Source organism: Tympanuchus pallidicinctus, unplaced genomic scaffold (assembly GCF_026119805.1).
Source record: "Tympanuchus pallidicinctus isolate F22 unplaced genomic scaffold, pur_lepc_1.0 scaffold14, whole genome shotgun sequence".
Taxonomy (NCBI): domain Eukaryota; kingdom Metazoa; phylum Chordata; class Aves; order Galliformes; family Phasianidae; genus Tympanuchus; species Tympanuchus pallidicinctus.
The window spans coordinates 16,800,748-16,825,216 of record NW_026294659.1 but is presented as its reverse complement, the minus strand read 5'-3'; the positions used below and the strand labels follow the sequence as shown (position 1 = coordinate 16,825,216).

General features: G+C 41.0%; 1 protein-coding gene across 1 annotated transcript in view; it reads right to left on the bottom strand.

Moving 5' to 3' along the window:
- Positions 1 to 3,417: 3,417 nt before the first annotated feature.
- Positions 3,418 to 24,469, bottom strand: part of URB1 (URB1 ribosome biogenesis homolog) — a 45,294-nt gene continuing 24,242 nt past the window's right edge. The window contains exons 22-39 of the mRNA XM_052674047.1: positions 22,822 to 23,677; positions 21,477 to 21,678; positions 21,109 to 21,286; positions 19,808 to 19,866; positions 19,032 to 19,225; positions 17,634 to 17,744; positions 17,471 to 17,534; positions 15,754 to 15,925; positions 15,059 to 15,161; positions 12,554 to 12,714; positions 12,071 to 12,182; positions 10,778 to 10,884; positions 10,118 to 10,261; positions 9,293 to 9,402; positions 7,953 to 8,129; positions 6,816 to 7,057; positions 5,259 to 5,849; positions 3,418 to 4,636 (exon numbers count right to left, since the gene is read on the bottom strand). Coding sequence (XP_052530007.1) covers positions 4,431 to 4,636; positions 5,259 to 5,849; positions 6,816 to 7,057; positions 7,953 to 8,129; positions 9,293 to 9,402; positions 10,118 to 10,261; positions 10,778 to 10,884; positions 12,071 to 12,182; positions 12,554 to 12,714; positions 15,059 to 15,161; positions 15,754 to 15,925; positions 17,471 to 17,534; positions 17,634 to 17,744; positions 19,032 to 19,225; positions 19,808 to 19,866; positions 21,109 to 21,286; positions 21,477 to 21,678; positions 22,822 to 23,677 — 3,789 coding nt within the window. The 3' untranslated portion in view covers positions 3,418 to 4,430. The remainder of the gene's footprint in view (positions 4,637 to 5,258; positions 5,850 to 6,815; positions 7,058 to 7,952; positions 8,130 to 9,292; positions 9,403 to 10,117; positions 10,262 to 10,777; positions 10,885 to 12,070; positions 12,183 to 12,553; positions 12,715 to 15,058; positions 15,162 to 15,753; positions 15,926 to 17,470; positions 17,535 to 17,633; positions 17,745 to 19,031; positions 19,226 to 19,807; positions 19,867 to 21,108; positions 21,287 to 21,476; positions 21,679 to 22,821; positions 23,678 to 24,469) is intronic.

Below are 24,469 nucleotides of genomic sequence, written 5' to 3'. Positions count from 1 at the left end.
GTGAGTTACTCAGGCTTTAGAAGAAGTGTGCTTATCGTGTTTTATACCAAAGAAAAATGCTGGCAAAACTACAAAAGCAACAATTATTTCTGCACAAATTGTTTTTAGCTGGGGCTGAAAAATATTCCATCAGAATCTAGAGTCCTCTCTGAGGGCCACAAAAGCTTTTCCATGAGGTGCAGAGGACAAGTTTAGTTCTGCTTGAGCAGAGCAGGAAGGGCCGCTCGCATTCCCAACCCTTCAGCTCTCTCCACCTTTCCTTGGCCCTGGAGTGCCATGAAAGCCAGGCAGAACCAGACAGAGGTCCAAGAGAGGGTGAAAAACCCTTAGAACTACAGTAAATTGTGTGACCAGGATTGAAGAGTCAGTAAGGCAGTGACAGTTGGAGTAGAAAAAGGACTGTGTAACTAATTGCTTGTCTGAGGACAACACAGAATTCATGTGAAACTTGAGGAAAAAAATAGCAGTTCCACCTCACCAAGCAGGCAACAGAGACTCCTACAGTGAACCAGTAGCAGAGCAGCTCTATGCTGCATACGGGGGATGTGGATGTGTTGGGTTATGTTAACAAAGACTTAAAGCCAAGAGACAGACCAAACCACAAAGTATGTATTTGTAGTTGTATTGTTTTTTTAAAACTCCTTTTTCATAAATCTCTGAGATAAACTCTTCTGAAGTTTGCTTTTTGAGCAAATTGACTACCGCTGGTATTGGGCTTGGAGTCCTACGGAGCTTCAAGTCTGCTGAGTCATGGATACACAGAGAAAATGAAGAAACGCCGCAGGAACCAAAGAAAGAACATGGACAGAGATGTATCAGAGAGCTGAAGTCTTCCTTCAGCCAACCCAGATGATCACAGCAGCCTTCCCCACCTCTCAGATAAATTCACCATTTGCTAGAGCTGAAGTAGTTCCCTCAGAAGACATAAATGAACGTTTGTGGCAAAGGCCAGACTGGCTTTCATTGACAACAAAGCTCCTGCTGCCTTAAAAGGGGTGAGAATTTCACCTATGTAGCCTCCATCCACAGCATCCATGCCCTGTTGAAACGTTGTACCCATCAGCCAACAAAGCGCAACCCAAAGTAGCTCATGCAGTTGGTTCAAAGACATAATCGACTCCCCTAAAAACATTATTCCTCAAACGTGACATCACTCCACCTCACTCACACTGCTTGAAGTCTTTTCCTTCCAACATGGCAGATGTGTTGTATACCAGCAGCCCATCGTGGGGCTGAGGTCCACTTCACAACTCAAGAAGCCTACCTGCACTCAAACCTGCTGGTGCCTACCGTACACCCCGTACTTCAGGAAGCAATATATTCTTTGGGGGCTGTTGACCTTGATGACTTCCTGTGCATTTTGGGAGAAGGGCCCAAAAGATGTGTCCTTGCAACACACCCTGAAGTTTCATGCACTCGTGGTTCTCATCACAAGGACAACAGCAAAACAAATGACTCATGTCATTTGTAGAAACTCCTTGTTTTAAAATATAGGCTCATCTAGGGGACAAGTTTTCCACTTCTGAATCCTTTCCATAATTTATTCCATTCAAGATTAACTTCTGAAGATAATGACTCACCATCTAATTTATTGACATTCATTCTGAATACGTTGGCAGCAATTCACACACACAAATCACTCAACAGCTAGCCAACTGCGTGGGGCTTTTTTAAAAAGATATTTGACCGTTATTTCCAGAAAAACTTCATAATAATCTCTTAATTGCTCCATTATTAGACTATATTGAAGCTCACAGAAAGCAGTGAGAGACAGAGCCATTTTTAGAAGTTCCCACATGCAGAGCTGCATCTGTTTACTGAGAATCACAGAATGGTAGGGGTTGGAAGGGGCCTCTGGAGACCATCGAGTCCAATGCCTCGCTAAAGCAAGTTCCCTACAGTAGATTGCATAGGAAAGTGTCCTGGCAGGTCTTGAATATCCCCAGAGAAGTCATGACCTCTCTATTTTTTACATGACAGGTCAGTAGCTTTAACTTGTTAGGTTGTTCGCATTACTTTTGTTTCCAAAACAACATTTATACATGAAAACGTGTATGAGCAATCCTCTCCTCCAATCCTTGAATATTTTGGTATTAACAGTGTTGGAGAAAACAACAAAACAATAAAACCAGGAAGACATTAATCACAACTGAGCCATTCTGAATGCTTAAGGCTATCAGAAAACTGTTACTTCAGGATGCACCCTTAGGTGCATTCACATCAGGTAGTCAGCCTGCATTATACGTGTTACTGCAAAGAAAGCATATCAGCATAGTTGCAGCTGCAGTCTCCTTGTGTTACTTTCCTTTTCTGTAGTACCTTGCAGCTCATCAGCAAAAGCCAGCTATAACCATGACAGCCATTTTTCTTATTTTAGCAGTGACAAAACTGCATAGAGAAATCACTACTTCCATTCACAGAGGGAAATATCTAGGTGTGCCAGTAACTGTTTAAGCAGAAATAATTGAGCACACCTGCTTGCATCTGATGCACTTACTTCCAGAAACAGGTCTTAATTAATCAATTACTCATTCCGCATGGATGAGCTCCAATAAATGAGTTCTCCTGCAAGCATCACAGTTGCACCATTCTCTTAAGCAAACACAGCATGGAAGGTATTAGGAAGTGCTGAAGCACACAGCCAAAAACTTGTTGGGAGACAGTGTAACAAAGGGGTTGTGGCATTTAGGCTTTGGGTTTTGTTCCCTTAGAAAGTGCCTGGAAGGGTCTATGGTACAGCACCACTGTCCTGCAGTATGTCAGCTATTGCAGAGGATTGGCCTTAGGCTACAGGCAACTGCCCACCCAGCTGCTTTCTCACTGCCCCACGGGTCAAAATTAAGACAGGGGGATTGCTTAGCAGTCGCCATCTGGACAAAACAGACTTGGCTTAGGGAAAATTAATTTACTGCCAATTAAGATAGATGTGGGCAGTGGTTGAATTGCTCTACTTCCATGAGAAAAATTTTTACATTACAGCCTTTTACAGGTTGAATGGTTTTAATCTCATTTCTTTAATTCTCTCAAACAAATCACATTATAAACCACTTCTTGATGTGATCAGCCCCTGAGGACAGCTGAAAACCTTCTATGTGCCACAAGTATCTTCTTTTCCAGTCAGATAAGATGGCTTCTTTCCATCTCCAACCCTCATTTTCAGATCCTGCCTTGTGCACTTCCTCTGGTTTCATTTTGTCTGTTTTGTGTTTCTAAATTAAGTGAAATACTTTTTTCTTTGCAAAGAACATTTTTTTTTTTATGTTGCACACCAGTGATTCTATATTAATATCCATGCCACGCTTCAGCCTCTATTGGGCTTGTACAGCTTTTTCAAGAGAATATTTTTTATTTTTAAACCAGGTCTTGATAGAGATAGTACAGCTTCTTTAGGACAAGGATAACAGCATATAGAAGCAATTCTCATTTGCATCTCATAGTCCTTTATTCTTAAAAAAGGCACATTATATAAAGATCACAAGGAGTGTGCACTTTGAATTTTTCCCCAGTACAGACCCTGTACGGAGTACCTGGGCACAGCACATATTCATGAGTGAATTTAATAAATCCTGTTTTACATTTCAAAGGTTCAAGTTCAGGCTCTGCCTGTTTGCATGTCTGGAATGATATGTTAAACTGCCCTTGGGGCCATGTTCAAGAAACATTTATCACACTTCACAGAGAATTTCCAATAAAACACATGTTTTATCAATCACCAGAAGGTCATTTGGGTCTTAGCTCTCTCTCATCTTCTCAGAATGGAGAGTATTTGCTGAATGTTTTCCGGCAGTGGTGATGGGCAGTGCATTTTTTAATTAAAAAAAATATTAAAAAAACAAACAAACAACCATAAAACACCAACAGAAAAGAGAATAAAAAACCAGACCACCTCAAATAGAAATGCTTTCAAAAGCAATCTAAAAATGACAAGAATCCTAGACCATGATCCCAGGGGCTCAGTGCCATCTGTTTTAGTATCAAGTATCCTGAAAGAAATGGTTTTTCAAGAAATAGTAAATCATAGTGGCTGAAGCTCTGAGCGCTCGTTCTCTGCATTTATACCAAACTGTGGTGGAGTACCTCAGTCATTTTTCAACATCCTACATCAGAGAGAGGATGGGTTTTAATTGCACGGGGACTGAAATGCAGACCAGAGATGATGGACTGATCAGTTGTCTTTGGTTCTTCATAACATTAGAAATAGTTGTAATTAAAAAAATGATATAAATAGCATTATGTCCCATAACTGGAGAAAGAAAAAAAAAAAAAGGCATCGATGAATCCCTCCTCCTCCCATTCTCACAAAGTAAGAAAATATCAATCCTTATGACAAAAGTTAGTTTCGTATGAAGAACAGTTCAGGAGGGTTTCATGGCTAACAGCAGTGATGGCAGAGCATATGACATTAAAGATATAAGTGTCAGTTTGCTGGATCAGTGTCCCAGTGCAGCTGAGAACAGGGTTCTGCAAAGAGGTATAATAGCTTCTTCTCCCTGTTTATCAGTTTCCATGTCATCATCATTTAATTTATCATCTGTACTACTGCAGATCAATTTGACATGGGTTATTAACATATCTGGCTCCTGTGCTCCAAGCCATACGTCTCCGATGTAAACAGAAGTCAGGAACACAGAAACAGCTGTGGAAGAATAAACAGAAAACAATCAGAACAGATACGCTTTTTAGTACCACATAGCAGTAACAAAATAACCCACTTTATCTAGACAACTATATTTTAAAAGCTTCCTAACTATTTTCTAGGTGGAATACGTGCGAGTTATTCACTCATACAATGCCAACTACCTTCTCCATAGTAAGGAAAGGTAACAGTTTCCTGTTAGCACACCCTGCCAACATCTTTAAATTAAAACATCTGGAATCTGACCTGTGCCTTCTGCAATCCAATGGGCACACTGAACAGTATTTGGATCAGAACCCATGTGGATTTATTTGTTGCAGACCATTTTACCCTTGGAGTTACATTCTACATACCTCACTCAGCTCCATTAACATCCCAAAAGGGAAAGTTTCTTTCAGGGAGTATGACTGTTGTACAACCAGAAACCCCTACAACACAGCCATATTCCGTTCTGCCAACCCACACACCCATACCACCTGAGACACAGCTCTCACATTGTTCAAGTGATGAGCACCAATAGGCACAGAACTCCAGTTATGAGGAATAAAAATACCTATGGAACAACCTATTGTCTATCACAACTCTGCCTTATAACATGATTGAGAAAGAAGAGCCAAGTTACCCTTCTTGTTCACATCCTCTTCCGTCATTGCTGACTGGCACAATGTTTTTACAAGTTCATGACAGCTGTTGTTAGTCAGGCCCTGAGCATCCATCAGGTGAAGCATGATTGAACTGAACAAACAGAGCTCTTTTAAGTGTCCCACTGCCCCGCTGCTGGCCTCACAGATCCGACTGTAAAACCTGTAGATGTTGTTCCTCAGGGTCTCGTCCCTGAGCACCTCCTGCACTGCCACTGGGTGCGGCAAGATGCAATTCTGCAGCCACTGCAGAGTCAACAAAACGTTCTGCATATTGAGGCTGTGCTCAACCATAGACTTCACCAGCCATTTTGTTACTATGTATGCGGATGCACAGGTCAGACTGACTGTTTCATCTGTAAGGTCAGCAGATTTGAGGGGTTCTTCTGAATGTTTGGTAGGCAGTGCTGGGAAAACGGGCTCCCAGTGGACAAATATGGTGCTCAGATCCTCTCTGCATTTCTCCAGCTCAGAGATGTTCAGATCTGCAGCCATGTAGTCTTCTCCTGTCTTTCTCCTTTTTTGACTGCGACGCGATGAGGCTTGGGATTTGCTCTTTTCTTTAATATTTTCTGTAAGAAGAAAAACAACATCACAGTAAACACCAGGTCCTCCAAAGGACTTACTTGTACCAAATTATTCAAGAAAGATTGGATCAGTCTGGATCAGACTTTCAGTTGCTAAAAGGGTAAGCAGTAGCCTCATTTAACAGCTTACACAATTCAGAGCAAATAGGCTGCAGTGACTCCCACACTGAAAAACTCTTCTGAACTGGATCACCTAAATTTGAAGTGAACAATAAGGCCAGTGACACCCTGGCCCAATGCTACATGAAATCACAGCAGCATTTCAGAGGTCTCTGAGATGCAGTTTTGCCAGTAAGGCAACATTATTTGCCCAGGGAAGTTATGGTGCCCCAGCCACGGAGGTGCTTGAGGCCAGGGGCCCTGGATGGGACTCTGGGCAGCCTGAGCTGGTGGGGGGCAGCCCTGCCCACAGCAGGTGTTGCGGTGGGTGGCTTTGATCTCCTAGCCCAAACCATTCTGTGATTTTATGACTATTTACATCAGATCATGAGAAATTCACACACCACAACTCTTCAGGCTAGTGGAGTCACAGCACACACCAGCTCAAGAAAGGAGACACCAGCATAGATAAACTTTTTAACAATGCAGGCTAAAAGAGCAAAGCATGCCCTGCTCCAACATAGCTGCATCCTGACTAAGTGTGGCTGATAAGTGTGGGATGTGAATTTTTCACATACCAAGTGCACTAAATTTCCAATCAAGTTTTATTTTAAAGCTCTTTCGCTTTTTGAGAATTGACTGCTCTAAAGCTTCCAGAATTGTGTTAAAATTAGAAATCACTACAATATAGGTCTGAAAATTGGCTTCCCCCATTTCCATTCCTCCTCCCCCAAGCTGCATCTGATTGGCTATAGTTATTAATACTTCTTTCTATGAAGCTTGCCTAACTTGCATGGTTAACATACAGCAACCTTAACAGTATTAATCTCCTTAAATGTTATTAGTACTTACTAAGCAGTTCTTTGATCTGGTATTTCTGAGCAAGATTCTGCACATCCTCTTGGAGCTGCAGGTCTTTTTCAATGATGCTCCACTTATGCAACAACAGCAGGATGTCTTTGTTTGAGAGAACACTGCCATTCACAGTGAATCGACTCAATTCTTTAAAGGCCTCCACAACAAGAGCACGATATCCCAGCACAGAACTGAACGTAGTGAAAAACTGTGCCAGCTTGGCTTGATCTAAATTAGTCCTATAAAAATAGAAACAGAAGCACCATGTATTTTTCTGGATGCTAATGAGTAAAACGCAATAATAAACACAGGTTTTCCTCTTTCTACTCTCCTCTTACAATTCTCCACTTCTATTTCTCGAGGTACCAGTATTAATTTCATTCCCACTTCATGCTACTGGGGTCTGGCATACAGCTCATGGAACACAGCCTTTGCCCTCCCAGCTGCAACAGCCAAAGGCATATGGCACACAAGGAAGAGGCCAGAGGTCTGGCACTTCATTTCATTTTGCTTGCATCATCAGAATTTTGAGAAAATAAGTAGAGCTTCTCGAAATTGTGGCAATACTTCTCTGCATGCAGAGCTGCAGGTGCTATTAGGAATGCAAACAGAACTGTTTATCTACCTGTTTGCTTACTGCTTTCCCTGCTGCAGCTGCTGCACGTGGGCTCACTGAGTGCGCAGAGAAGGGACTAAAACCTAATTAATACTGCTGTGTAGAACCCTGCATGACTTTGTATAATTTGCAGGCATGGTTCAGACACAAAAAGAGCCCAACACATTGGAGAGCATGAAAGATCCCTGCAACAAACAGCACCACCAACTGCAGGCACTAATCCAGAAGTAAAAAACAGCTTAAAACACAGCAGCTTAAAAATAGCTAATTACTAAGGATGTAGAACTTGATGGTAACCATGCAACAGTTGTCATTTTGTTCCCAGTATATTCCAGCAGCTACATCTTCCTGAAAATCTCACTGAGGTTCATGAGCTGACATTCAGACTGAAGGGGAGAAGAGCATTACACTCATCAGAGACTGAGACATTCTCTCAGCCTTCGTAAATTTCAAACTGGACAGAGCACAGTATGCAAACTTCTTTAAAAAGAAAAACGACAACAACAAAAACAACTTACCGAATGAGTTTAACTAAAGTGATCAAAACATACAGAAATTCGTTTACAAGCTGAATAGGAAGAAGCTTCCTGTTCTCCTGTGGCTTTTTCTTGCTTTCTCTCTTGCTTCCTATATTTGTCAGCCACAGAGTATGGACTAAGGAAATGATTTTATTTAGCAGCTTGTTTTCCAGAAACCTGAAAAACCAACAAAGAAAGGAATAAATACCCATAGGGAAGACAGACTTTAAGCAGAAACCAGTCAGTATTTCAGAGAGGGCTGCATTCTGGTGCACGCTCAGAGCAGCTACTTCACAGCCAGGACCTGTCAGGACTCGAGGCCCACAAAGCCCCAGCAGTGGAGACCCAGGCTGCTGCCTGCCCTCAGACAAGGGAAAAACCCAGCACCTCCTCCTGCCACACTGCAGTTGGGGAACAGCAGTGCATTACAGCCCTCGCACAAGGCTGGCGATTGCTGACTTGCACCTTTCATTACAAAGGCAAGGCAATCCATTCAGTTGCAGCCACTGCCACCATTTCCTTAAAGCAATTGCTGTTCAAGACATCTTGGGTCCTTATATTCCTAAGGCTTTAAGCAACAACAGCAGTGCTTACAGCACAGTATCAGAAGTCACATTTATTGAGGAAAAGTAAAAAGAAAGAAAAAAAGCAATCATTTTTGCACAGAGGATGCGAGAAGAATACTCATCAAAAGGACAAACACCAAGTAACCACTGAGTGCCAGAAGCCAAATACACAGTCTTCCAAATATACTATATGATATCAAAGAGAGGTGGCTGTCCCTAGTACCAGCCCCTGAGAACTGTATGCACTCTGCTGTTACCATCATGGGGTATTCACTGGGACCTGTTCAGGCTGATCACAGCACAGACGATCCTGACAACTTGCTTGAACCTGCCAGGAGAATCTATGCAAGAGAGATTGTGCACATATACGTGCACATGTGTGCACACATCTCAGAGAAGCAACTGGAGTGTTACAGTGAGCTCAAAATCAGTGTCACACAAGTACTCAGAGGTCCTACACCAGGTTGTGAGGTGTGGGTATTAGAGAGATTTGGGTATACAAAAATAACTTTTTTCTTTTCTAAGGTTTTCAGAAACATGAAACTCTCCTCCTACTGCAATTTGAAAGTGCCTTGATTTTGTTTTTAGATACACAAGGGAACACTTCATAGTTCAGCAAGTTCTGCCAGTATGGCCTTAAGTGCCAAATATCAAGACCACTAACAGAGTCATTTCTGTATCTACCACCCTTTGTTTTCATATTCAGTTACATAATTATTTCCTGCACGTGGGACAGTAGAATTGTTCTCATTTCACCAATATTTCCCTAGTTACCTTTTCTCTAAGATATGCAGTATCCAGGTTAGGAGGCTGTGGTCTTGTATCAGCTCATAAGCAGCTCTAGTGACACAGGCAGCATTCTGTAGCACTTCTAGAATGTGGTTCTGAAACAGAAACATAATTTGTTCTTTACAAAATTAGAATATAGTCAACATCTAGTTACTATTCATCTTTCGGAAGGATGTAATTAGCAACCTGACTGGTATCCGGAATCCAATCAACTTAAAATATATCCCCAAACACCACACATTCAGAGAACAAAAGACATTCTCTTTCCCATGTTTCATACACACAGACACTCATCTTCAAGGAAGCAAGACAGCTTTCTCTCTGTCCAAAATTGTCATAGTTAAGTGAGATACTTTATACAGTGGATTTCTCAGGATGGACGATTATAATCTTAAGAGCTGATGGCCTCTGAACTTTCTTCTTCTTAATGCACTGCACAGATATCATGCTAATTAGGGTATCAACAAAACTGAAGTCTGCAATGTTTTCCACAAAGCAGAAGAAATAAGACTGTGCAGCCAGACCATCAGCTGATGAGAGTGAGTGAAGGGCCCCATCCAACCTGGCCTTGAACACCTGCAGGAATGGGCACCCCCAGCTTCCTTGGGCAGGGTCCTCTCCTAATTTCAGGGCTCATATATGTGACTGGTTTAGACATAACAATTTCCCTCTTCAACATGTACAAAATCAACAATAAAAAAATTTTCAAGAGGGAAAGGGAAGAGTCAACTGATCCATTCTGCTTCATACTTAAGATAAATAAATGAAGTGGTGTGGTTTAAATATCTTTATTTATCTTTAAATTCTTACCTGTGAGCCTTCATCACACAAAGGACTGTTGAAAAAGGAAAGAATGACATGGAAGATCCTCTGGTAGTCATAGAGCTGGTAGCAGTGTTTATCACGCAGCCCTTCCACAAGAAGTCTGAGAATCCAGTCACGTTCTGTTTTGTGCTACAAGTCATAAAAAACAGCACCATCAGACATTTCAGAATGATAACTGCTCATTAAGCACAACAAACCAGTAGCCTGGGAATGCCAGCACAGTGCTCAGCAGCTTCTTCTGGACTTTTCCACTTTCATCCCCATTACATTTAATCAATAACTACATCCATCAAGAACAGCTGCTCTACGGCCCAAATATGCACTGACAATGGGACTTGTAAAGTTGCTATTTCTAAAATATCTCAATCAATCTCCAGTTTAAATTATTAAACTGAAACGTGAGTTGAATTAGCTGGGGCAGAACATTCTGCTTGTTGTGCTGTACAGTACGCAGCATAACTCATGATTTCATTATCTGCTCTTATTTAAAAAAAGGAAAAAAGAAATAATACTTCCCATTCAAATATAATACAGAGCAATGATCTCTCTATCTCTGAAAGAATAAGATTTGATTGCATTTTTATGTCGTTTTTGTATTCTTTTTGGAAGAATAAGTGGATATCTATGAAGGGATTCTTAAGTTACCTCAAAGTCAAAACTGTAGAAAAGCTGGAAAAACCCTGGTACTTTCCTCAGGTCCAAATACTGGTGTGACAGAAGGAACCTGTTGATCTTTGTATACATGTGCTCCTCTGTGAAGAGAAACAATGGCTGGTTATTGAGGAGGAGGACGATGAACCCAATATACAACCACACAGAAAAATAAACAGAACCAATATTTTCCAGTTTTTCAGCTAGCTGTCAAAACAGTGCATTAGCTACAGCAAGGAGAGCTTGTGCTCTAAGGCTGACTGTATTGTTTGAGCTGGATCAGACTACTTGGAGGGGAAATTCAAACTCAACTATTTTTTCCAGGGCTGCTGACTTTTGGTCGGGCATCATCCCACAGGGCAAAGCAGGTATCCCAACAGAGGCTGCCTTCCAGACATGTTCAGTATAGTCCTATACACATTCACAGTCACCTCACAACTCTGGCATCAGCTGTGCTCATGAAACATGGAAATAATGTAAGAGAAATGCTACTGAGCAAATGAAAAGTAGGAGTCGTGTCGCATCAACGTTTCATAGACAAATGGTATTTAAAGGCCTCAATTTCAGGTGCAGTTACCCATGCAAACCTCCCAGAGAGCTTGTATGTGGCATATCAAACAAGGTGAGAGGATATGAAACAATGGACGTAAGTTAAAACATGACACTTTCAGACTAAATGTTAGGAATAACTTTCTCCCATTTAAGAACAGCAAGACAGTGGAATAGATTGCCCACAGGGGTTGTGCAACCTCCCATCCTTGGGAGCAGTCTATGATTCAGTCTGGAAGACTGGTTGTTTCCTAAGGTAAAGCCCTGAGCAAAATTAACTGTCTTCAAGGTCAGCCCTGCCCTGGACAGAGCATCTAGCTAAAGATTTTGTGAGGTCCCCTGTAACCTTCATGCTGTTTCTCCTTTGCAAAGATGACTTAAGTGATTCAGTGCCTAAGGACAAAGGGTTACTCAGGTCAACTGACTCTGATCTGCTGAACAGGACACACAGACTTTCACTTGTATAGTCCTTTAATGATCTCCACCCCAAAATTCCAAGGAGGTAGAGTTACCTTCTTTAATGGACACAGCAAAAAGTCACTTCCCAGTCTTCCAGCAATAAGGCAGTCCAGGCAAACACTGAAAGCTTTTCTCAGAAATACAGGAAAGCATGCTTTGTGGCTCCTGCCACTCTCACAGTAACTCAGCCTCCAACGTCAACCAAGGACATCACTCCATGCACACCCACCCTCCTCTTTAACATGCCAGAAATTCAACATGTGCAATAGGTTACAGTACCTGGCTTCAGCATCTGCTGTGCCACACGAGCAATGTAGAGGGTTAGGGAGAAGGTAAATCTGAGGTTCTGCTGCCTGATTCCATTTTGCACAGCATCCATGAGATACAGCAACTGCAGCATGAGAACCCAGGGGAGATAAAGCTTGAACTACCACCCAAACAAGTACAACAGCAGAGCACACATACAGAAGTAGGGTTTTACAATATTACCAAGGCCATAATCAAATACCAACCCCACTGGGATTTCGGCTCCTACAAATGAAGGCGTTATGAATTTCTAAATGTGTTTTCCCCTCTTTTTCTTCCCAATGAATTCAGAATCACAAACACAAAAGTGATAGAAGACAAGTAATGGAACAGAAGAAGCTGCTTTGGGCTCTTACCACGTGCAAGCAGGCAGGTTAGTAAGGCAGCAACTCTCCCCTAAGTGTCTATGACCTAAGATGTCTAACCTGGCAAACTCTCAGTGGAACTCAGCCTTACCTGTTTCTGCTCTCGGAAGCGAGCTCCTTCCAGATGAGAACGAAAAGAAGCCAGGACAAAATATGCTGCTGCTCTCATGTTGGAATCATAGCTACTAAGGGCAGCCACCGTTAGGCCCAAGGCATTGACTTCAACAAACTTGTGACATGCCACTAAACATTCTGTATGAGCAGAGGAGAAAAAGAGAGAAAAACATCCAGTGCATCATACTCACATGTTGTAAAGTATATAACAGCACTACAATCCTTCCTAGAACTTCCACTCATAAACACCAATTTCTAGATCTACTTCCCCGAGCTCCTGTTTCATCAAGAGCTATACACTCCTTCAGCTAACAAAAGCATCCTGCAAATCACTCAGCAAGAACTCTTTAATAGCACTGAAGTTAAGGTGGTTACTCATTTCTTTCAGACAGATATGAGTCTGTCTGGCAGACCACGCAAAGTTAGCAGTAAATTCTCTTAAGATATCTCATATCCTACTGTCTCAGGAAAGCTAAGTGCAAGAAAGAAGAGCAGGGAAAATTCTCTGCCTCATTACTGTCTGGGTGCTTGGTAAGTCCGTGCATGAAAGCAAGATCAGCACAGACAACAGAAAACCTACCTGCAACTAAAGAGTTTTCATTATACAATGGATAAGAGAGTAATATCTAAACAAGTCATTAGCCACTTTAGAAAAACTACTGCAATCATGCAAGCATGGGTGATTTTGCTGGTAAGGCATGTTCCTACAAAGTGCTAGGCTGTAACCCAGCAATGATCAGTAACCAGCCAAATAGAAAACACTCTTGAACTTAGTATTTATCTTCCATAGCATTTTGTTATCAAGATGCTGAGTTTCTTTTTTAGGGGCTGTGTGTTCTTGGCTTGTGCCATTGCTACTCACTGGTGTCTGGCAATGACTTGATGTAAAACTTTCAGACTACCTCCTGTGCTATCTGTATTTAACAGTCACAAAGAGATTGATTAGGAAAACCATCTCTCACTGAAAACATGCAATAATATTTTCCATCCAGCTGACCTTGGAGAGCACACTGAACAACATCAAATAACAAGCTATTATGAAAAGAAAAAAAGTTCTGTCTCTGTCTGACATAGTTTGTTTAAAGTACCTTGAGAATCATGATGGAGAAGCTTTCCACAAGATGCTTATCAGAGCTAAACTCAGACAGAACTTGCTATCTGCCCAACTCCAGACTCACTTTTTACCCAGTTAGCATGAAACACTGTGCAGTAAGTCTATGTTTATAAATCCAGCAGTTGTATAACATCTGTGCACAGGGCACTGTGCAGCCAGTACAAAGAGCAAATAAATAAAAATGAGGAATTCCAAAAGCAGCTGACATGGTTTAGGAGCACCATGGGACTCAAACGCACAAATCACTTGTGCCTTTTAAAAGGCTTCTTTGGGAACACTCACAAAGTCACATAGAGCAGTTTGCAACTAAATACAGGATGAGGACATACAAAACAGAAACTGCACTGTAAGAGTTTAAGTGAACAAGGAAAGACCAAGAGTGATTTCAATGATAGACAGTTATCAACCAGCTAATTGCTTGTGATGTTGTTGTGGAAAACAAAACCCATTAGGTACACAGTGGTTAACCACAATCAGCATCAGGAGGGAGCTGGTTAGAAATGCCTTACGATCTATTTCCCACTTTCATTTTTAATAGCCCTTGACATAGGCAGTGTGCAGGTGAGTAACAGCAGGGATGCCCATACACAAAGCAGTCACATCAAAAAAAATCCAAGTGAGGCTAAGCAAGTAGTTTTTAAGCACCACATAGACCTCACTAAACTTTCCAAAAATACTGAACACAGGCATGGTCACATCCATGATGGCCCCACACATCTGTGTGATGGACTGCAGCTGGGGCACTGTCCTGCCTGTTCTGCAGGATACAGCTCTCTATATTCACCAGAAAATACACAGCTTTCCAGTTGGGAATATTCTCTACTGATCTCTTTTGTGCTCGTTTTATAACTGCACTGCCCCGTTCTCTGGACTATACAGAATCAAGTTCAAAAGGTAAGATAATATAAATCTGTATCTAATTTTTAACTCTAAGCTGTTTTTAGTTCCAGTTTAAAAACCTCTCATCATTTTAAGCAGATCAGCCCCTCTACACAAGGTTCAATAGCTACATTTGAAAACGTTATGAGGGAATACTTAGTGTTCTGGAAAATAACAGCTTGGTGCCTATGCTGCTACATAGTTCTAAGTACCTAAATCCCACTAGAAATACTGCACTATTTGGAAAAGTGCTTTAAAAAGACTTAAAGAGCAATTATGCCTGGTTACCTTTTAAGCCACTTTGAAATTACACTGCAGTTCAGTAGGTGGTTAAACCATGTATATATTTCTCCTTTCCAAAGCAAGCCACGTGATTTCTTTGAAGTATTAACCCTCAGACTTTAAATAACAGCACTACAGATGGAGCCATGCAGCTCCCACAGTAGAGTAAAATCAGACAAAATGTCAAAGAGGAAACACTCAATTTACCTGGTCTGGTCAATTCACTGAAGAGCTGAAGCAGAAAACATGGATCATAGAAATCATCAAGATCCTTGACACTTTCATCTCTATACAGTGACTCTTGTACCTCCTGAAACCAAATCCAAACCAAGATGATGTAAGGAACAACACTGATTTCCAGTTTGGTTTCTAAGTGTCCCAACCATCTCATTCCACTATACAGCAGCAATTCTAAATCTTGCCTAAATCTAAATCTAACACAACTTAGGCCAAGGCATGCTTCAGTTTATACTTAGCTTTCACTAACATGGTTTCAAAATTATCAGAAAAACATAAGCATTTTAGCAAACTATCAAAGACAAAAAGAAGCCCACTGTCAGTGAATACTTGGACAGCCAAATTTAACATCTTTAAAAGTCAAATTCTGATGACAGTTACACATGGCAATATATAATCACACCTACAGACAAGATGTGGTCTTACTGCAAATCATTTGAAAAATAATTCTTTCATTTCAGGCAAAAAAAAAAAAGAAAAAAAATAAGCATTCAGCAAAGTGCTCCTAGCTAATTAATTCCCCTTTACGAATGTAGATGCCTATCCTGATGTAAACGAATTGCAATATATTAAATGAATGCAAAACAAAAAGAAGGACTGAAGTGAAAGGCTTTTTTTTTTTTTGCATCACAGGAAGGATTATTCAGCACTCTAAATCACAGCACCTCTGATGGCAAAAGACGGCGATGCTGAGGGAAAGACAGAACTGTCTTCATCATCTTATCTCGATCGAGCAGACACAGAATCTCCTCCATGCTTGGCTGCTGCCATAGTGACTTCCCTAGACTCTTGCAAGTCTTGTGATGCTCCACAGCAGCTGGACCCCACAGCAGGATTCTTAAACATTGTTAAAAGTAAAGGCATTAGTCAACAGGCTGATAGCACCAAGCAAAAAGTAATTACGGAGGCTATAAATTAGTATTTAAATTTTCCCTTCACTTCTTCTCATTATTCTGTGGCAACTTGAAACTAGAACTCGTTTCCCTGGCAACACCTTTTTCATCCATCCAAAAGCTTCTCAAATTTAGTCTGAGGGTGTCTCATTAACTATTTCCTAACCTGGTAATTCAAGTCAGAGCTTACATTCTCACAAGAGGCTTCTTCTTATAAGCTGTAAATACAGGTAAGAATGATGGCAACTGCATGGAGAGAGCGATCAGTATCTAGTCAAAGAACGTTGTCTCAGCTGCAACTGATATTTCAAACCAGCATCACAGTGTTTCAGTGACACAACATTCTTACACTCATCCCAACTTGCCCCTCAAACCCCGCTTACTGTACTGACACTGATACTGTCATTTACTATGTGGGTACTGCCACCAGCATGCCCCTCTGTCAGTGAAGCAAGTGGTGGGATGGCGTTGGGCTCCTTATCACCCAGAACCTGAATGCCCTGTAACACAAGCTGGGATCTGCTGGGTAGTCACTTTTCCTGAATGTGCTCTATATTCACTCAAACTCTTCAGTGGTGAGTAGCCAGTGTCTGGTCACCAATTCACTTCAGGGTACAGTATGAAATTGTTTCTCCTTTAAAAAGACTATAAATGTTTGGGTCCTAATTGCCTCTGAGAACAGTCTCCTCCATTTAACACTCTCCCAGTGGCAAACACTTTTGGTGCAGATTTATGCAGCATGCAACTACTGCCAAAGCCCTTGCTTCTGGAAGCTACTTCAATTGCCTTTTAACAAGGACTTTCATTTACTGTTCCACTTTATAGTCTGCAAAGATTATCTACAGTCTCAGGCAAAGTTCAGGAAGGAAATTAGGCTTCTAATTAAGAGTCCAGTCCCTCTTCAACTGCCTGAGCTGGTACTTTAAGTATCATTTGATATGGAAGAGATCTTTAGAGGCCATCTGGTTCAACCCCCCCTGCCATGAACAAAGACACCCACAGCTAGATCATGTGCTCAGAGACCTGTCCAATCTGACCTCTAGCTACATGCATCTTAATACAAAAGGTTACACATCACTTCTTCACTGGCGTCTTCCTCCTCTCTACAGCAAAGGGCTCTAACAGAATATCATGCTCACAGGAGCAAGGGTTATGCTGAGTAGCAAATGATGTATACCAAGAGAACAGGAAGGAATCCTACACTAGCAACTAGCATATTGGCCTTCTACTGACTGGGGCACTCATTAAACATTGATGCTGCAAATACCCATATATGACCTCTTTGTCCAAAAGCCTGGGCAGTATGAATTTTACCTTTTATCCATTTTTCCATTTTCATATGAAGAATGTTTCGAAAAGCAACATTCACCTCCAAGTTTGACCTTGCTCACTTATTTTCTTGGTTAAAAATAAGACCCTGGAAAAATTCCAGCTGTGAGACCACTTACTTACGTATAATAGGTCAAATAAAGGAAGGAGGTCAACTTACCTGGAATTTATAAGACTTTGATTATTCTTCTCATATAACTGAAGCAGCAGCAGTATCTTCTGATCTAAAAAAGAAAAAACCAACAAAAAATGAAAGCTAAAGTCAGTCATCTATGAAGATGAGAAACAGATCTTGTAGGAGTACCTTTCCCAGGCTGACATACCTACAGTACTCAGCGTAGCCCCATAGGCTCCCAGCAGCACAGCAAGGTGACTGCTCTCACATACCGAAGGGTCAAGTTTCACAATTGTCAGCAGGATATCCACCAGTGCCTCTGAAATAAATGCATGCAGGTTTAAATAGTTTCATAACTACACCAAAGGACGATTAGGAGACAGTTGAAGGCAAAAAAGGAACATGTTTTGAGTAAGTTTAAAAAGCATTTCCAAGGTGAACAAGCAGATGTTACTGTGAAGCAAGCTTCACAATGTGGCATACCTCCCTGCCAAACTTTTCTATGGACATACATTTGTTACCTTGGGAAAAAAATGAAGTTCCACACTCTACTCTGCCCTGCCACTGTTCCATCCTCTCTTGGGAAAGATTAAGGTAACAGGAGTTGCAAGGAGTAAAGACACACATCTCAGCAACTTTCCCAAGGCACTCCAGAACATAGAAGATCAGGCTCTAGCTGCAGTAACTTATCAAAATGTTTCTACAGCATACACGTAAAGAGCTGTCTTCACTGCAGACTCATTTAGCAAGCTACAGTAACTCTGTCCTGAGTTGTACAGAAGTTATTCGCCTTTGTTTTATGACTAGCTGAGGAACAGATGAGTAAGTGATTAGGTTACTCAAAGTCAAATAGGTTATCTGTAGCAGATTCAAGATCTGAATGCAGATCTCTCTGCTCCCAGTATCTGAAAACACACAGGCTATTTCGCCCAGTATCTACAGGAATGTACCAAAATAATACACATCATAAAGACACTGGTCTAAATGAATGCACTTTTGACACCAAGCTTTTTAGTTACTAAAGTTAGCTCCAAACAATCCATTCTGCTGCTTTGCAGAAATACATTCAGATGGCAATATACATACAAAAATCTATTACTTGTTAGTACCCAATTTGTATTATTCATGGAAGGGCAGTGCAAGCTTTCAAGAGGAATATCAAATATACATGGAGTAAATTAACATTCGAGAAGAGTTTGCAAACAACTTAAAATCTTCTGTACTAACCATTTCTAAAATAAGGGCCTCTGTCACATAACTCTCAAAGAGCCTGCATGCACTTCAATGATCTTACTTACAACTTCACAGAAACCAAAAGAATCAATTCAAGACTTCAACAAGATTTAAAAAGGAAAAAAAGAGGCACAAACCTGCCTTAACAGAGTTTCTGAAAATGTGAGAGTTTAAAACTGGCAACCACAAAACGAATGTGAACACCTGAATCCAAACACAGGTAGAATTTAAAACTAAATGTTAATATTCTGGAATTATCTAATAGCTCTGCAAGTGTATGTGGGTGGATAGGTTCCTGGATGGATAGAATATAATGGGAGAAAGATAAGATTACTAAATATAGTTAAATGGAAGGAAGGAGAAGAAAATATACCTCTTGTCGGGATGTTTGTGCCATCTTCTTCTCTCGACCTCAGCATGGCTGACAAAAATAGAGAATGGTGCGTGACCATCATGTGAAGTTTGGAGAGCTTGACTAATCTCTGACTAAGTGAGGATTCTTCCTTGTATAATAACTGAACAGCAGTGTTCAGGAACTTCAGAAATGCTTCATCTCTGTAGCGGTACCTTCGGAAGTAAAGATCACAAAACAGTTACGGAACGTCTCTCCCTCAGCCATTCTGCTTTAATTCCTTTTAGGCAATAACTGGTATCTTGATCAACAAAAGGTAAGAGGATGGGACACAGTCACACTTGTAGCTGCAATGAACTTGACAAAGGATGAGAATTTCTCCTACTAATCCATCAGACAGCGCCCTTAATATTAATGATTTTACCTCAACAGAAACTATGATTATCCTGAATATCAACTTCCTTTGATTTCTTTTCTGTAAGTGGTTCACGTTAATGATGAAAGATCTGATTTATTTTCATCCTAATAGTACGTAAGAAATATCTCAAATGAAAAGGAGCATAAATAAGCACGAGACTTCTTCATGCCAATCAAGAAGGTGGTCCAACTATCCAGTGTTAGTTACTCACTCTGGAGCACAAAATCCCAGTGCTCAGACTTCAATGAAAACAGCTCATCCTGAGAAGCAAAGCACCATCAAATCTAAGTGAGTTCAAGAGAGACAGGATGTATCCAGGGTGCAGGAACAAGGCCACATGAACTGAACAGCATCTTTGGTGCATCTCAGAGTTACTTACTTTAGTCCCGTCTTCACAAGACTGTACCAGTCATCTGGGTCCACTTCTTCAACTAAGCTCTGTACACGCAGTAAACAGAAAGAGATGCTTATGTTTAGTATATAACGTTTCTACAGATCACGACCAGCAATTTCTGTTCCATAGACTCATTAGAAACACGCAAGCCAAACATATGAGACAATTAAAGGACAACAGGAAAGAAAGTTCTTAGACACAATAATCCCACCTCCTGATTCAAATGAAACTGCAAGTATTGTTTCATTGGGTCTGGGAATGAGGAAGCACATGAGCTGTATGCAATTAAAAAGCCAGCTGGTCTCTAGGTATCCAAAAAAAACAACCAAAAACAAATCAACCAACAACTATCTTTAAACTCATAAGGCTCCCAGAACTCGAAAGGATTACAATGCTGGCAAGTCAAAGAGGCTGTTACTCAGGTACTAGAAGAGTACCTTCACATACTTACAGAGTACTTAACTAACAACTGCACATGACAAACGGGTATGACAGCTGGGTGAGCTGGGTGTACAGTATGTTCTTTAATAAAATTCATCCTCCCTGGAGTACTACAGAGCACAACATGAACAATCAGTTTTCAGAAGGCTCAGAACTGCATATGCCAGCAGTCCTGGCAATGCTAAGTGTTAACCTCATCAGGCCTGTACAATCAAGAGTAACGTTATGAGACGGCCCTCAGGTCCTGCAAGACTCCAGTCTGCACAATCAGGTCCTAAGAGAGAATCTCATGAAAAGCCAGCAAGATGCAACCACTGCCTGAAGAAAATTCCAATTTTTTTCTGTCCTTCATGGATTTGCTTACCCTACACAAGTGGAAGAAAAAAAAAAAAAAAGCAAAACAGAGAGAGAATGAGCCAGCAGGTGTGTTTTGTGACCAAATTCAACTAGATTTCTGCCACCTACTTCTGAGGATGTGGCAGGTAGGTCTTGCCAGAAGTGTCTCTATGTTGTCACTTTTGTTTTTTTTAAGTAAAAACATCCATCAACAAAAACATCCAAACTTTTGATTTTTATATCTTAAACACTTTGAACACTGGTTTTCAAAAAGCACTGTTGGTAGAAAGCTATCATCAACAACTCAAAACTGGTCTTTATCAGGGAGTGGAAGGACAAAATTAACTTTGTAAAAAGCTGTTAAAAGCCTTCAGAAGCCTTAAGTTATTTTTTTTGTTTTATAAGTCCAACCTGCATTTACTCAAGACACAAACACAAAAGCACAATAACACATATCTATACAGTCACAATCCTGGATGCCAGCAATGGACATTAAAAAGAAGTCTCACCAGTAATTCTTCTAGCCTCAATAGCAGTGGCCTCTCCACATCTTGCTTGCTTTCATCTTTACAGCTGTTGTACATGACAACTAATCCTTTCATGCAGGCTGATAAGAGGCTTCTCCTCCAGGAATGCAGCTCTTCAGAGTTTTCAAGCACTCTAGAGATGGCATCTGCTACTGTCCAACTGCAGAAATATATATTTAAAATGTTACATCAAGCTTTGTGTGTAGCCTAAAGCTGTACGGCTGCCAAGCTTAAAGCAACAGATTCTCTGAAGACGGCATTACTGTTCATAATATTTCCATTCCTGTGTACCTATCACAATGCTTTATGAATCAAACTTTGCCACAGAACAGGGATACAGGACTGCCTACCTCTCATTATTTCCTGCTTGCTCAAGAGCAGCAGGGAGCTGGTCCATAAGCTTTCGCAGCCCTTTGCTTTGTGAAGACGGCAATAACTTTGAAAGAACTTGCAGCTTTACAGCGACCTCATCATGCGATGCTTCTGTGTCTTGAAGTACAGAGATCTCTTTCCACAGAGCCTTTCTCAGGACCGGTAGAACAGCTGAGACAACTGCAGAGAGAAAGCAGGGGGCATCAGTTTCACCAGAAGTGTTAAGCAACAACTGACATAATTAGAAGAATTCCAAACCACTTCTCTAATTAAGCCCCAGCTCACTTAGTTTCTAACCATTATGCTACAGTCGCTGCTAAACTGCTACAGAGTGCGCTCTGCTCCTTTATCATCATTACAAGTATTTAGCAAATATACCAGAAAACCATTTGCTATGCAAATAATTAAACATGGAAAAATAATGCAGATATTCAAAAGAGGGACAACTACGTGATTAAAAAAAAACCTTGTTCCTCATAATCAAGGACAAGGAAATCCTTACCAGTTCTCTGACCATGAACTCAAGGGAATTGTACCCCCACGTCAGCAGACAGCTAGCATGTACCTTATAAATCAGGTCAGCTTGCCAGCAGTTTCCTCTTCTAGCATTCAAGCACAATATCATCAGTTGAATTAGGTGCCAGAAGAAGGCTTAGTTCTTTTATCATCCTGTACCAATGAGGTCCTTCACTACCTGAACTTCCCCTACACTGAACTACCTTTCCCCACCAACTGTTACAGTGAGCCAGATTCTGTTGTTATTGACATTTCTATACAATAAGAGAAATTAATCTAACACGATCCTACTGATCTGAATCCTAAGTCAGTTTTGCTGGTTGAAAAAAACCTCGCCAATTTAACATTGCTGTTGGTTTGGAAAGTTCTGGATTGTATGCCAATTTAGGAAGGCAGCAAATTAGAAATTTATTTCAGCACGTTTACAACTCTTACATCTGTCAAAGCAGAAGATTACATTCCAGAAAACCATGTGGCAATGGCATTCCATTCAGTGTTCTAAAGACATCCAAGAAAAAGTTTAACCTTCTATACTAAGCCAAGTAGATAAGCACGAGCATACTTGAAAATCTATACTAAGTAGCAAGGGTTTCAGAAGAGAAGACCAGGCATCAGCCGCCCCAAAAGTACTTCATAAAGGCTTCAGTCTAACATCCAAGCTTCACTACAGTCCTTCATCTTTTATATTGCAAAGATACTTTAAAAAAAAAAAAGACTATGAGCTCTACTTATTGAGCGGAGAATCCGATATTTTTAGACAGAGAATTTGGCCTTCTGAATCATAACAGGGATCAGTTACGGCTCTACCTGTGGAAGGTCGGGTGAAGTCATACCGGTCTCTGCATTGCAAATACACATTGATGAGTGGAAGAAATCTCTCCATGTTTTTTCTGAGGCACTTCTCAACGGAACAGCTTAGGCACCACAGCTCAAACTGCAGCAGGTGAGTCCTACAGTGTTTTATCAGCATGCTTACAATGGCAAGGGAGGTTTCTGACCCCTGGTTAAGGCAGTAAACTTGCACCTCCACACTGACCGCGTGTGCAAGTACTGGCTCACTTTGGAGAGCCTGAAGGAAAACTTTCTCCAAATCTTCACTGGCTGATGCTGACATCAATATCCCCAAAGCTTTAATGTGCTCTGTGGACAGCAGTAGTTCTCCTTGTTGGGGCTGTCTTTGGTAGCCGTCTTTGAGGAGCTGCACCAAAATTTGTCCATACAAGCTCAACTGTTGCCCTTTTTTAGGGGATTTTTCAGATTTTTGAGTAGTCAAGCTCTTCTCCGGAAGTCGCATCATGGTTAAAGTGATCTCTTTCAGCTGAGCTGCAGACATATATGCATGCAGTTCTTGAAGAGCCTCTAGCTGGTGAGACCTCTTAGGAGGGACCTGGCTTCCTCCTTTTCCAACAGCCTGTAGCTCTTTCAATACACTTTTTATGATAGCATCAAAATATTTCAATAGCACATGTATATGATTTATGCTCTGCAACATCGGGGCACTTGTTTTCAGCAGCTGGAGCACACCGGAATTGACATGAGCTGACAGAAGCTTCACAGTGACAGGATTTAAACTGTGCTGCGGAAGAGAACGTTGTTCTAAAGCCAGGAACCAACTCTCCAGTGTCGGATGTTTGAAAATCAGCATTAACATATCTTCCAGGGTCTGTAACAAATAGTTATAACAACATCATTGAATGGATAATTATGGATTGGAAAAAAAATAATTTATCTATCTCCCAGAACATGTTTATTACAATTAGTGAACATGAAATTGGCTATTAACCCATCAGAGGATAAAAAAAATTTAACAGGTTACAAGCATATTATTACCATTCTTTCAACAGCTATGATGTGGAAGACACCAAGCATTTTCCACAATGAAGCACCTTTTCAAGGGGAAACTGTATATTCTTGAATTCTTCAATGTAACTTGATTGTAATCTCTAATAATCCACACAACAAATCAAAGGAGGGAAAAACTCCTCTGACTATCTACTTTTGATAACTAGCCCTAACACATGGCTTTGGAAAACAGAATTGCCTCTGAAAAGCTGTGTGGTCCCTGTCATGACCTCTCCTCACCATATTCCAGCTCAGGGGCAAGACTGTGGATGCTGCAGCTTGTTTGCATATCCAGCTAGCAGTTTCAGAATTACTGAACCACATACTCAAAGTGCCTTCTCCCAGATGCAAACAGCATCTTTCTGCATCAACCTGCTGCTGTGTAGCACACTTTAATGTTGAGTGCAATCCCAGAAATCCTCACGACTTCCAAAATAACAGTGCTCACAAAGCCTGATGCTGGCTATTTTCCCCTATGCTCTGTCATAATTAACTAATTCCATGCTTTGGTGAATTGCTGATAATACGTCAACAAAATCTGTGCTCAACAATCATTCACTTCTCAGACAAATTCCTTTACTAAGGGCTTCAACAAAAAAAGCTTAGATATTCC